Below are 13,413 nucleotides of genomic sequence, written 5' to 3'. Positions count from 1 at the left end.
GCAACCCCTTAGGCCGATTAACAAAGGTAATTTGTATTTCTGTTTCCCATTGCTATTGAAAATGCTTTTTACACATGTGCCTGTTAAACTTCTTAATGGGGAATATGTGCTTTTGTGAGCATGTGTTCCTGTTATGAATTTGCCCCAAGTGCATCCTTTGAAGGGTGGAGCACGGGGGGGAAAGCAGAGCATAGAAACCTCACAATGTTTATGGCAGTTACTCACCTTGCTTCCGTCCGTTTTCTTGTTCAGCAAACTCTTAGCTGCTGCATGGGAAAAGCAAAGAAGAGAGAAAACAATGAACAGCGAGCAGATGGAGGAGAAGTTTGATGGGGACTTGCCATTTGTTGTGAAATGTAATCAAATATTCAAGAACAGGAAATACACATTTATTTTAGAAAGAAAGAAAGAAAGAAAGAAAGAAAGAAAGAAAGAAAGAAAGAAAGAAGGAAAGAAAGAAAGAAAGAAAGATAGCAGAGAAGACAGATCCATGCAAGACCCAGCTAAAACAAAACCCATGATGCGGCTAGGCCCATAACCTCCAACCGAGACAGAACGCACGTTTAGCAAAGTGAGTGTTTTCCAAGCAGGCAAGTGTTTCTGAGTGGCCATTTGGGTTGGGTAGAGTCGGCCACATGCCAGGCCAGACACATATGTGCCCACCTCTTCCTTTTCAAAATCATGGGGCTGTTTGAAAGGCTCCAAATAGTCGTACATGCCAGTATGTTTCTATTTGCCCTCAGCTACTTCCCAACAACACCCCAAGCTCAGAAAATGAGAATGCTATCACTGGGCATGGAGTATGTAGATGACTTTGTCAAACATCTCAGAATCAGACAAGTTCTAGAGGAAAAGATATACAAGAAGAAAAACGATTCTAAGGAAATAAGTCTTCAAATGGTGGAGATAACTAGGGACATTCCGTACTAGGAGCGGTCGAGGGAAAGAAATGAAGTTTACAGAATCCAAAAGACACGGACTTACAGAGAAATGCAAAAAGCAACAGAAATATGAAGCAACACGTGAATGCTGACATTTCAACAGAAATGTGGGACAACGTTTCATAGATCTCTAGAAATCACCATTGAGGAGTAGGCAAATATTCCCTCTGTTGGTGGGAAAACGAAATCTATACAGTAATAACAGTGCTGGATGTTTTCAGTTCTTGGCATTGAATTGTTGGCATTAAATTGCTTCTTTTCATGTGGATAAAATAAAAACGGTCTGACTTTTTTAATGCAACAATGTGTTCTGGGCTCGTGCCCTGACAAGTGGGGTTGTTTGAACAGCATGTTACTTTACATAAAACTAAAATCTTGAGGAATTGATTAACTGGGCAGAATAACACCTGGTACCCGTCAGGGAAGTTAGATCATAACTGCAGTTGGTGAGGCTTTGCCCAAACTGATGGTGGGCACCCTAGACAGCTGAGTTCCTAGCCCTAGCATCTTCACCTGTATGCACATATATTTCAGCAGAGCTATGTAGGAATTAAATGAATACTCCTGTAGTAGTCTAATTAAGTGACCTATCTAGGCTGTTCAGAATTAAATACTGTAGTTAGAGTTTCACATGAGATGTTTGACATCCATCACTGCAGTGGCTCACGATCACCTGTGCTTCACATTTCGCTCTTTGGCTCAGTTTTAGCATTGGCTTAGTGTGCCTCAAACACACATGGGTGTCCAGTTGTTAAGAAGATACTGTATATTTCCAACTCTCTTTTTTTGCTCCTCCAGACCTTATCCAACATTGGCTGTGCACCCAAAGTAAATGGTAAAGCTCACAAACTATCTGTGCAAACCCTCTGCGCTGTGAATGACACTCAATGCATATCTGTATATTTTCATCAACCATCAAACTGTTCCCTAGTGAAAATATTAGTATGTGCATGGCCACAACCATCATCCAGTAAGACACTATGCTTCAAAACCATCCCTAATGTTCATCAAGTCATTAAACCATCTCCCCATCTGTTGATTTAACAACCAACCTTTACATGTAAACCAACAATCAAGCCAGCACTGTGATCAAAAAAATCAATCCAACTCCCTTATTCATTAACCATCTACAACCATAGTTCCTAAATGGTCTTCGGCCATTACTTCAGCCTGTGTTAGCATCAATATAACCTTCTAATTATATCATGACTATTTATCAAACCAACACCCTGCACCACCCATCAATCAAATCCTCTACATGGTTACCAACCATAAATAACACCTCCAATGATGTAATTTAAATTCAATCCAAACCCTTATTTAACTGCCAATCATCAATCTATCCCTTTATGTTGTAACCAGCCAGTCACCATTGCAAACTGTCAGTCATCAAGCATCAATCGAAACTCATACAGTTGCTAACAACATTGCAATTTTGAATGTGCATCATACATCAATAAAAACGTGTTTCCAAAACCACACATCCATCTTCTGAGCTGTCATCAAGCAATAGTCCAGCCCTCTAAGAGGGCGCCATCAATCAAATGTCGAAAGCAGTCATCAAGCATCATTCAAGCCCATAGCTGGTCATTACAATTTAACTCAATCCCCTATAACGACAACCTTGACAGGCATAAAGATCAACAATCCAACAAGGCATTGTATGTTGCCCATCAACCCTTCAAACAGGATGCTATTCTACACACATATTCCTCCAATGGTATCCCCTTTACTCCTGCAGGTCCTCTTCAGAGGCTACACGAATAAAATGTTAGAGGTGAGCAAGAAACTTCTTTTCTGTACAATGATAGCTGCTAAATGGGGAAAAGAAATTGTACAAATAGTGTACAACTCTTTACAAAATATGCAGTTTATCAATTGCCATAAAGTATGAACAACTCTCACATCATGCCTAGCATTGACAAATCCCGCTCACCCTTTCAATGTTTTTATGTGTATGTTGATTGTTTCTTGTTTTTTTCTTTTGTTTCTTATATGTATTTTCTTACTCACTTGAAGCTACAGTAATGCAGTGTTGTTTGCATTTTATAAACAATGAAAAAGAATCATGAAAACAGTTTTGTATGATCCCATCGGCATGTTTGAATCCAACCAGACCATAAATTAAGGTCATGTTAAAAACAGTCTGAAGATGCATTCACTCTTTGGACTAAATGACTCAGTATATTGGCACAGGGGTACAGATATCACCACTTAAAGGTTCTAAGCACTGACACATATACACAATGCCTCTCACCTCTAAGACTCGATGGTACAGGTCGCAATCAGAGTTACCTTTGACCTGGCTTATTTGTGATATTGAAATTTGCTGTGCCATCTCCATTCCTTGCTGCAACTGACTGGCTACTCTATTCAGCTCTTTCACTTTGAGTCACTTCCTGCATTACATGGACTTCATTGGCACTCGGCTGGAAGAAATGTGGGAGAGCGTTTCGTAGGCCTCTAGAAATCACCATTGTGTTGGTGCTGCATCCCACCTGGACTGGGACATTTCCCTTATTCAAAAAATCCTTACAAGTCTGTGTCACAATAGGGCTTGGTGCATGAGTTATCTAAATGGCATATTAGAACTGGATAACAGCAAGCTCAGGCCTCACCCCCATGCCATGCCAAGGGGTCCTCATTTATTTTGTACAGTTTTCTCATCCACCCCGACCCTTGGGCACTCAAATCCCTGAGCAAGGCCACCCCAGACACTGAAGCACTGTCTCTTTTTCTTGAGGCCATGGGGCCAAAGCAGGCACAACAACTTAACAGTGTACACAAAAAACATAACTATGTGTGGGGGGTTTTCCTCTAGTGTCTGCTAGACTGAGCACTGGCTTAGTTTGTTTAAGGCATGCACTATCCTTGTAATTGATATTTTGAAGCAGACTGACCTTTAGGAACTGGCAGATATTCTGGAAGGCTTTTGTTTCTGAAACACTGAACCAGCCCTTTCAACACCTTACATTTGTCACACTTTGCTATAGGCCATTTGCCTTTTTGAAGATATAGTCTGTCTGGAAAATCGTTATTTCATCCTTTAGGCTATTTATCTATCTTCCTGACTGTCAAGCCCATCATTCTGATTTACACACAATTTTAAAAAGAATACCAGCATTTATGTTGGTGGAAGCTGTATTTTCACTAAGACATTCATAGTTACAGGTGTTCTTCTATTTGACTCTGGCAATGAACCTCTTCCACGCCCATGAGTTTTGGGTTTATAGATGTTACTCAAAAGGCCCCGGGTTGGAAATGGATCCTTACCTTACAAGAAATGGATAGAAGGGCAAAGTCAGATAGGGAGACAGGTGCACAAGATGGGGATGCGAAAGAGAGAGAAAGGAAGGAGTTTGGGAGAAGAGAAAAGAGAAATCACAAGTCAAGGTTCATGAAGGTAAAGACAGTAGACATGATTTTCTTGGAAGCATGCCACTTTCTCTTGCAAGAGGGGATGCAAAGGGTAGGCATCAGCAGGGGTCAGCGTGCTCAGGGAAGAGGTAATTACAAAACCACTCATGTGACGGGAGAACATTCACAATTTCTTGGCCCTTTCTGCAACCCAATCAAATACCAAGTGAGCTGAAACAGAGTGACCTTTCAGAAAAACTGGAGAAAGGCTTTATTGGCTGGGGCAGAGCCTAACATATGGCTTAGCTTTCCACAGTTCAATCAGCCTTTCTGAGATACAGACCTACAATGAAGCCTCCCAATTTCCCTACCGGTCACTCCACCTCTTGGTCTTGGCACAACTTACCAACCAAACCACAGTAGGCAGGTCCAATGGCTTTTCCAGACCTGCATTTTTCAGTAGACAGGAAGATCGTTTTTACTCACATTCTGTTGATCCATGGAGAAAGCTAGATCCCCTTTCAGAAACCATCCTTCATGTTCTCATCCTTAGCTCTCACTCTCTAGAGTTTGACATTGATGCTTGTCATAAAAACAGGCAGCTGTGTGTGTGTCTATGTGTGAGTATTTGTGTGTGTAGGTGTGCAGTGCATTTGTCACCTGAAACATCATCTATACTACCAATCCCCTAAAATATTACTGCCAATCACATGACTTATTAGATCTCAACTTTAATACTGATGAATGAAGAATAAGAAAGCAGAAGAATAGAATTCAATATTTAACTTTACACTGAAAGTGAACATACTATTTCACAAATGCATTTGGAAGAAGTGGATTAAAGTCCATAATTAAAGCTATGTACCATATTTACTCTGGCATCCCTGGACCGGAGGTACCTCCTCAAGATTACTGTGTTTTAGAAACGTTAGGCAAGAACGCGAAAGCAAACACAACCACGCTGCTCACCCTATCTTAGGCATTAAACTGTCCATAGTCCCTTGAATCTCTATAGCACCACACACCACATAATAAAGGATCCAGATGATTATTGATCTAACTTCACAAACATATCTAAGCACGGAGGCGAAAATGGCCATTGGAAATGGGAAGAAACCTACAGACAAGAGCTGGAGAAACTAGCAGTGTAACATTTCACTAATTCGTCCTCTGCATCCTCTCCATTTCCAACATTTGGGAACAGATAACCCAGCATAAAAGAAAGGGGGTAATGACATTGTGAGGTTCAAAAGGCAGGCTTCCCTTTCCTTAGCGCTAGGGCAACTGGTCTGTGGGAAGCCACATATGCTGGCTTATATCTAGTGGAATGAGAATGGGCACCCGCGTGAAAGAGTACCCCTTGGATATTGTGGTAGTGGTAAATGCAAGACACAATCTAGGGAGAAATGGGAATCAAAGGAGCATGTCTGCTGACAACTGTTGGTGGTTGTCCCAAATAAATATGTGGGTGCAGACATTCTGTAGATTCAGAGACGAAAGCCAGTCCGCCTGTTGAGCACATTTCCCAGTGACACCATATTCAACCGATGTAGCTCTATAGATTACACTCTGAAATGTGTTAGGACTGGTCATAAACCTCCACTGATGTTGATAGAGTGAGTGTGAACGCGGATGTGCCATAAGACTAGCCTCCTTGCTCTAGCTTTCTGGAGGTCGTGAGTTCTGTCTAGCGCACCAAAGAGCTTCTTTAAGTTTGCAATGCATGGTATATGTGGCATGTTTTCCTAGGTAAGTGAAATCATTTTAGCTTTTTTCTGTTCTCTCAGACATAAGAAATGACAAAGCTAATTTACGGACTACTGAAAATAAAATTAAACTTTGGATGAGTCATCAAATTATATGTGCCTGAGCACATTGAAGGGCAGTTTTTTGCAGTCTGTGGTCTGATAATTTTGTCCTCGAACGTTGTAGTTGGGAAACAAGTGGAGGGCTGAAAATTGGCTGGGGGTTTTGTGTGGAGCAAACATTTGTTTGCTACAGGAAATATAACTAGAGTTATTATAGGCCCGAGCTTCACAATCTTCTCAGCTGCGGCCATTGGGGGTGAGTGGGGCCCACCAAAGTTGTCTTGATGTTTTATTGGGCGGAGTGGTAAAAATGCCAAACGTAACACTACTACTGCCAGGCTAATTGCACTGAAAAATACCCATTGAGTCAAATGGATCAAAAACAATGTGGATATACTGCGGTACCGCAACTTGTGAACCAGCGCTAATATCTAATTGTGTTGGGTGGTATCCCAGCAGATTTACCGCCGGGATACTGCCCAACTCGTGATGATGTCCATAATTTATTGCAGGTATTATTGACTCAAATACATGTAAATACATGTAAAGGATCTCAACCTGCTGGACCTTTCCCTTAAAACTCCAGTCTGGCTTAACCTCCATTTTATTAATGTGTATGACCTTCTTGGTACCTCCCGGTACAGTAACCATCTTAGAAAAAAATATATTGTCCCTCATTCCAAGGTGGGCGGTAAAGAATACCGGGCACCGGTAAGGAGACCGGTGCCGGTAATCCCTTACTGCCCTACTATGAGGTCCCTTAGCGGGTCCCTCCATTAACAGCTGGTCTGACCAACCGTTGTGGACGGGACCCATTAAAGGACCAGGGTGCAAATAACGGGCTTGACATGTGCGAGCCCGTTATTTGCGCCCTCCCCATTCCCATTGAGCCCTATGGGGGCTCAATGGGAATGGGTAATGGTTGGTGCAATGGGGATTTACCAGTCCCGCCAAGGTTGGACTAGACCGGTAAGTCCCCATTGCACCAAACCGGACACGGTCCCGTTATTGGAATGAGGGCCATAGTGTTGTATTAGAGTAAGGGCACCTCAGATCATAGTAGGGGGTGACTTTAACACTCATATTAAGAGGAGAGATTTTAGCCTCTATGGAGACGAGCAAGAAGATCAGATTGCGCTTGGATAGAAAAGAGGAAGTGTTATTAAAATCTACATTGTCAGCAGTTTTCCACTTTGTAAATGGTGAGAATATCTCCATTTTACAACGTAATCCTAAAAATGTAGCTCGAGTACAATTGATTACTTGTTTGTGGAAGATGCTTTGTGGGATATTGTTATGATGTGCATGATGTGCATGGTCAAAAAGAGCAATCATGCCACAGTCATATGGTTCTGTGAATATAGCCAAATCTGGGATTATCCCACCACTTGTCTCTAGTGTGATAGACTCAGTAGTAAGGGGTGACAGACAGCAGTTGAAGTGGTCACTTGTAGAGAACAATGAAATACAAAATTAGATATCAAGAGATTTCCAAGATGGATCCATGGATTTTGCCCAAGTTCCCCATGATTATTTCTGACTTGAGATGGACCTGGGAGTGGCCCACGTACTTGTGCCCGTGGTTTAATGGGAATGCAAGCAAGTGAAAGAGCACCTAGTAAAAATGCCAAACGAAATAAGGCTGTTCTTCCACTAAACTAGCAACCCATCTCAGAGCTTGCAATAAAACATTGTTTTCCAATAGTGTTGCAGTAGTTCGAGAGAAGGCCTGGCAAATGCTGAAAATGGCACCTGCAGGCAAGGAAGCAAGAACTTTCTGATTAATTAATCAGAACAGGCGATTATTTGCAGATCTTCTAGCAAAGCCACTTGTTGGGGGGGTGGGTTGTTTTCCTCAGTAGGAACAATGAATGGAGAGGAGTCAAAAGTTTAGATGATCAAAGCCTGGGTCTTGGAGGGGACACGGACCCCGTTTACTGTTGTAGAAGACAAGCTTGCTCTCCTCATCCAATCAACTAATAAAGCTGCTTCCCCAAATGCCATCCCTTCGCACCTATACAAAGATACACTGGAGAAAAGGATACCTCCATTATGGCACAAGACCAATTCAGTCTTGGTCCTAGGTGTCATCTTAGAAAGCTGGACACAAGTTTTTACTATCCCATTTTTTTAAAAGGGATCTTGACATGATACAGATTGCAGGGGTTTGAGAAGCTTTAGGCACACAAGATCACTGTTGTTTATTGCAACTGATCTTTTGAAAATATCTGGTCACCAAGGGAGCATCTTTGCTCTCTGCATTTATTAACCTCCTCCAGACCTTCAATGCAGTAAGCATATCTTTACTGTGGAGGTTGTTGTAGAGCTATGGCATTGATCCATTACTTCTTGGAGTGATTGTAGCTTTGAACTGTGCTGTGAGAGATTGCTGAAACAAGGAAATGGTAAAATGGTTTCATGTACAAAGGTGGGCTAGCCATGATTGTTCTTGTTTCACAGATCTTTAATCACTACATTAACAGGCTGGTAGAGGGCCTTCTGTAGATTCCAGTGACATATGCTGGATGGAAGGTGCCCATCCTCTTGTTTGCAAACAATGATGTTGTGTTTGTCAATACATGTTTTGGGCTACAAAGGCTTTATTTGGGGTTCATGTAATTCTTCAGAAAGAGGTAACTGATCATAAACCAGACACAATCTAAGTTGCTGGTAATGGGACCAAAGCCCAGGAAGGTAAGATAATTGTATTTCATGGTGAAATGTATAGAAAGTCACATAATTCATATACTTGGCACTAAATTCACCTCTTCAGGCTCTGAGCTGGGCCAGAAGAACAAGGCAGCCCTAGGTCTTTCTTAGACAGACAGTGGTGTGCTGCGTCTTATTATCAATTTTGCCTTCTGTGAGAAACCTGATGGTATTCTCCCACGTACTCCCCCAGGATCTTCCATTCAGGTGGCCAGGGAAGGGCCGTCGCTTTTGGATCCCGACCCTGGGAGTGGACAAGCGAGGGAGGATCACCTGATTCGAGGGTCACGGGGAACTGGGAGGAGAAAACCCAAGGGCGAGACATGGTATTCCCTCTTTCCCAATTATGCACCAACCCATTCTCCCTCAGCCTTAGTGAGGTATTTCCAATCACACCCCATCTCCCGTCCCCAGTTCCAATAAGTACTGGGATGGAGAAGAGGCAATCAAGAGCAATGAGGATTACCATGGGAATACAAAGTAAGGCTTACCATGTAACACCTTTGAGTTGTCCCACTAATAGAGTCAGGCAAGGTTAGGCACTGTATTCTGACTATTCACACCTGACTCCACTTGACTCTTTACACCAGTATAAAAGGTGTGGTTCTGCCAAAGAGTATGAGCGAACTGGAGTTGCTGATGAGACCAGGAGAGTTAAGGAGCAGCAGGGCTCAAGTCGAGGGTACACGCAGGTGGACAGAGTACACCCACTTCTTTCAGAGGGTCAACTCAGTCCCCACACGCTGAAGTGAAAAACATTGAACATCTTCTTTGAATTTATGAATTAAAGCCAACCTCTGGGATTGAACCGCAGTCGTCAGGTTTGCAGGGTGAGCACTTTACCACTGCACTATATAACCTTATGAAGAAAAAAAAAACAACTAAAGGTGACATTTCCTATTTCGGTGCTGCATGTTCCAGGGAAAACATTTGTATTTTGCTTGGAGTTTAAAACATGCACACATTTGAACTCTTTCAAAAACATTATTAGAAGAAAATATCCTCTCTTGGTTTTGTGTGTGTGTTGATTTTATGAAAGGCAAATGCCACTCGTCCTGTGCAATCTGGGTGGTTTGCAAAGCCAATTTAAAGAAATGTGCATATTTCACCTTGATATGCTAATTTCTGGCAATGTCACATCCCATTGCGTTGGTTGATGAGACCCCCACATTTATTTTTAGGACTTGAATTCTGAGAAGCAGTGAGCTGCAGTGGGAGAAGCCTGGCTAGTCTGAATGAGAGCAGCATGGCGAGACGATGGCCTGGTGTGTTTGAAGGGGCTGCAGCATGGCTAGGGAGCCGTGTCTCCAGAGAGCCGGAGTGAGGCAGACTGTGACCTCCTGGCCGAGCCCAGAGAAATGCTTGTTCCCTTGAGACGTGTGCCGGACCCAAGAGGGTCTGAGGAGCAGGTGGTGAGACCCTGACCTCGACCCTGTGTATCCCGAAGAGATTGCTCGCCAGCGCAGAGCTTCCCGTGAGTTTCGTGAAAGTGAAGATAGGAACTCAGGAGCGTCCGGGTGGTTGGGGCAGGAGTGGAAACAGACAAGATTGATAAGCAGTATGAGGTAAAGAAAGCAGAAAGAAAGAGAGAAAGTAAAGAACGTGGGAAGCAAGAGAAAAAGCACATAAAGAAAGAGGCGCTAGCAGCGCGGAAGTAAAGAGAGTAAAACGAAAGTGAACTTTAAAGGATATAAGGGAAAAGGGTGCGAGCAACCCAACAGATTGAAAGTGAGAAAATGAGAGGAATCCAAGAGACGGTGAAAGGAACCTGAAACAGGAAAGAGGGTGCGAGGGACCCACTGGAAAAGTGAAAGTAAAAGCGGGAGAAAGAAGAGAGGGTGCAGGCGACCCAAAAGCAGGAAAGAGGGTAGAAGCGACCCAAAGGCTGAAAAGGGAAAGTGCAAGAGACACTACAAAGAGAAAGGCAGGTGCAAGGGTGCACAAACAAAGGAACAGAGTAACAGAGTGTGCCAGGGGCATGATAAAGACAAGAGGAGTGTGCAAGAGGCACAAGAAAGTGAGAAGAGGGTGCAGGTGTGCACAGAAAATGAAAAGAAAGATGAAAGAGAAGAAAAACCAGAGTGGAAAGGGCACAGGAGAGAAAGGTGCCAGAAGGAAGAAAAAGAGTACAAAGAGAGGGGTCAGAGGTCAGCATGGTCACGCAGGGGAGGAGCCAAAGTCCAGCGTTTTCAAAAGTCCCTGACACTACCCCATGGAAAGAACTGTGTTAAAACGGTGTATCTTGACAAGGTGAACATTTTGTGTGAAACCAGAGGACCCTAGTCTTGGGGAAGGGAACCATGAGAAGCCCACAAAAGTAATTGTTGAACTTTGTGAAGAGAGGCCTAGACTTGGGAAAGGGAACTCTGAGAAGCCTAACAGGAACTTTGTCTTTTTTGTTTAGAACTGGAAGGATCGACGCTTGGGGAAGGGAACCCCAAGAGACCCAGAGACATTGTGAACTCTATTGACTTACTGTAAGAGCCCTATGTGGAAGGTTCCAAGGCCAACCCTTTTGCGTTGAACTATTTTGAACTGGCAGAACTACACCTACGGGTAAGACTACCTGAAACCAGCTATGGTTTACATTTCCTTTTTTGTGAACCACTATTATATTTCTTTAAGAAGACTTCCTATCACATTTTGTCAAAGAGTGAGGGTAAGCCTAGGTTTAAACAGTGGCGGATTTTGGTTTTGGACTTACAGATATCAATAGCCCTTAGAAACATCAGTTGAGGGAGCAATCCCTTTAGAGTTAGGGCCAGTTAAATATTACACCAACCCCAGAACATTATTAAATAAAAGTTGAGTCTGTATCTCTCTTGATGGCATGCCTGTCTCACATATGGTGTCAGGCATGGGATTCAACTCAACTGTACCAGGTTGAGGGACCCTGAAATATGAGAAATTAAGTACTTGAGCCTCCAACCACACAGTGGCCACTAAAGGCTCTGTTGGGTTTGATCTTTGTAGAAGACATTCAGAAACCTTCCCACCAAAAGAAAGATGTCTCATCCCTACTGACCTTGTCCTTATTCCACCTCCCGGAACTTACATCAGGCTGGCACTCATATCAGGACTTGCTTGGAAGTTTGGCATCAATGACCTGGCATGGGTGATCAACCCTGATTTTAGAGGGGATGTGGAAGCATTACTCGACAATCAGGGGTAAGAGGCCTTTCAGATCTAGGCAAGGAATCAAATATCCCAGGGGATACTTGAAAGGATAATGCTACCTGTGCCCAAAGAAGAGGCTGAGAAAGATACCACTGAGAGAGGTGTATTAGGCTTTAGGGAAGCTGATGCCCAACCTAGTTCTATCCAACCTCCGCCTATCAGTGACGAAAGTTCTGACATGCTTCCAGATTTGGCCGTTTGCTCAGCTAAATTATCCCTTACTCGCTGAAGTACTCCTAACAGTTGTACCTGAGTCTGAGGGTCGGAAAGGAGGGGGCATTTTTCTTTTTAAAGAAATGACACCTGAATAGAGGGGATGTTACTTTGGAAGGGATACCAAAAACACACCTAGTGGTTCCCCGAAGTCACAAACAGATAGTGCTCGAGATTGCAAACTTATATCTTACAGGAGCACATCTGGGTCAGGGCAAAACTCAGGCTCACCTAGCCAGTAAATTCTACTGCCCAGGGATACATGTTGACACAAAAAATGTCATCCAGACTTGTGAATGATGTCAGCGTACAAGCACTCACTTACCACCACCAGCCCCTTTAAATCAATTACCCATATCGAAGTACCATTCTCGAGGATTGGGATGGATATTATTGGGCCCCTTGAAAAAATCCAAGTTAGGCAAGCTAGTAATACTTGACTAGGCCACCCAATACCCAGAGGCATTTCTACGGTGCAATAATACCACCCAGCAGATACTTAAAAATGTACTTCCCTTCTTCTCGCAAGTGGACTTTCCTAAAGAAATCCTAACAAACCAGTGTACCACCTTTATGAGTAAGCTCATGGGGCAGGTAAAAGAGCTGCTTCATATAACCACCTTGAGGACGTCCGTTTACCATTCCCAAATGGACAGATTACCTGTTCAACTAATAGTTGTGATAATGTTTCTGAAGGAATTCATAATGCACTAAAGCAGTGCATTTTGCATATTAGTACCCGGTGAGAGACAATTAGATTGTAACATGCAATCTCAATGGTCCTCGCCGGGGTGTTACCCGACCGAGAATCCCTCTCCCCATTACGTTCTTTCCTGTCCTCCGCAGAGGGGTGTGGCAGCCACTCAGCCAATGAGGATGCTCGGAATGGGGTAATGCCCACTCTGAGCCACCACATGGCTGCAGGCTGCCATCTTCCCCTGCCGGGGATCGAGCTAAGTGTTTTCCCTCCCACCGCTTTGCCCGCAATCCAAACAATCCCCTCCCCACCCTCCCAACCCCACTTTCCTTCTTTTTGGTCCATTTCGGGAGCAGATGCGCTGGGAACACTTCTGTCCCCAGCGCGTCCGCTCCCGATCCCCGAAAGGCTGTCATGGAAAGGAAGAAGGGACTACATGTAGTCCATTCTCTCCTTTCCATGGCGGTCATTTTCTTTGTTTACATTTTTCCATTCATTTTTTTGACTTTTT

At 43.4% G+C, this 13,413-nt stretch overlaps 1 protein-coding gene across 21 annotated transcripts in view; it reads right to left on the bottom strand.

Moving 5' to 3' along the window:
• The window catches only part of CAMK2B (calcium/calmodulin dependent protein kinase II beta), a 1,630,344-nt gene that overhangs the window by 465,525 nt on the left and 1,151,406 nt on the right, over nucleotides 1-13,413 (bottom strand). For 18 of the 21 annotated variants that reach the window (XM_069618981.1, XM_069618979.1, XM_069618978.1 and 15 more), the window contains one exon: nucleotides 226-266. In XM_069618981.1, the coding sequence (XP_069475082.1) occupies nucleotides 226-266 (41 nt within the window). The remainder of the gene's footprint in view (nucleotides 1-225; nucleotides 267-13,413) is intronic. The other 3 variants (XM_069618980.1, XM_069618994.1, XM_069618992.1) reach the window with 1 other exon arrangement.

This window comes from Ambystoma mexicanum, chromosome 10 (assembly GCF_040938575.1).
Source record: "Ambystoma mexicanum isolate Mex_15411 chromosome 10, UKY_AmexF1_1, whole genome shotgun sequence".
NCBI classification, from domain to species: Eukaryota; Metazoa; Chordata; class Amphibia; order Caudata; family Ambystomatidae; genus Ambystoma; species Ambystoma mexicanum.
Note: the sequence above shows the minus strand (reverse complement) of the source record. Positions and strands in the feature narration are given on the sequence as shown.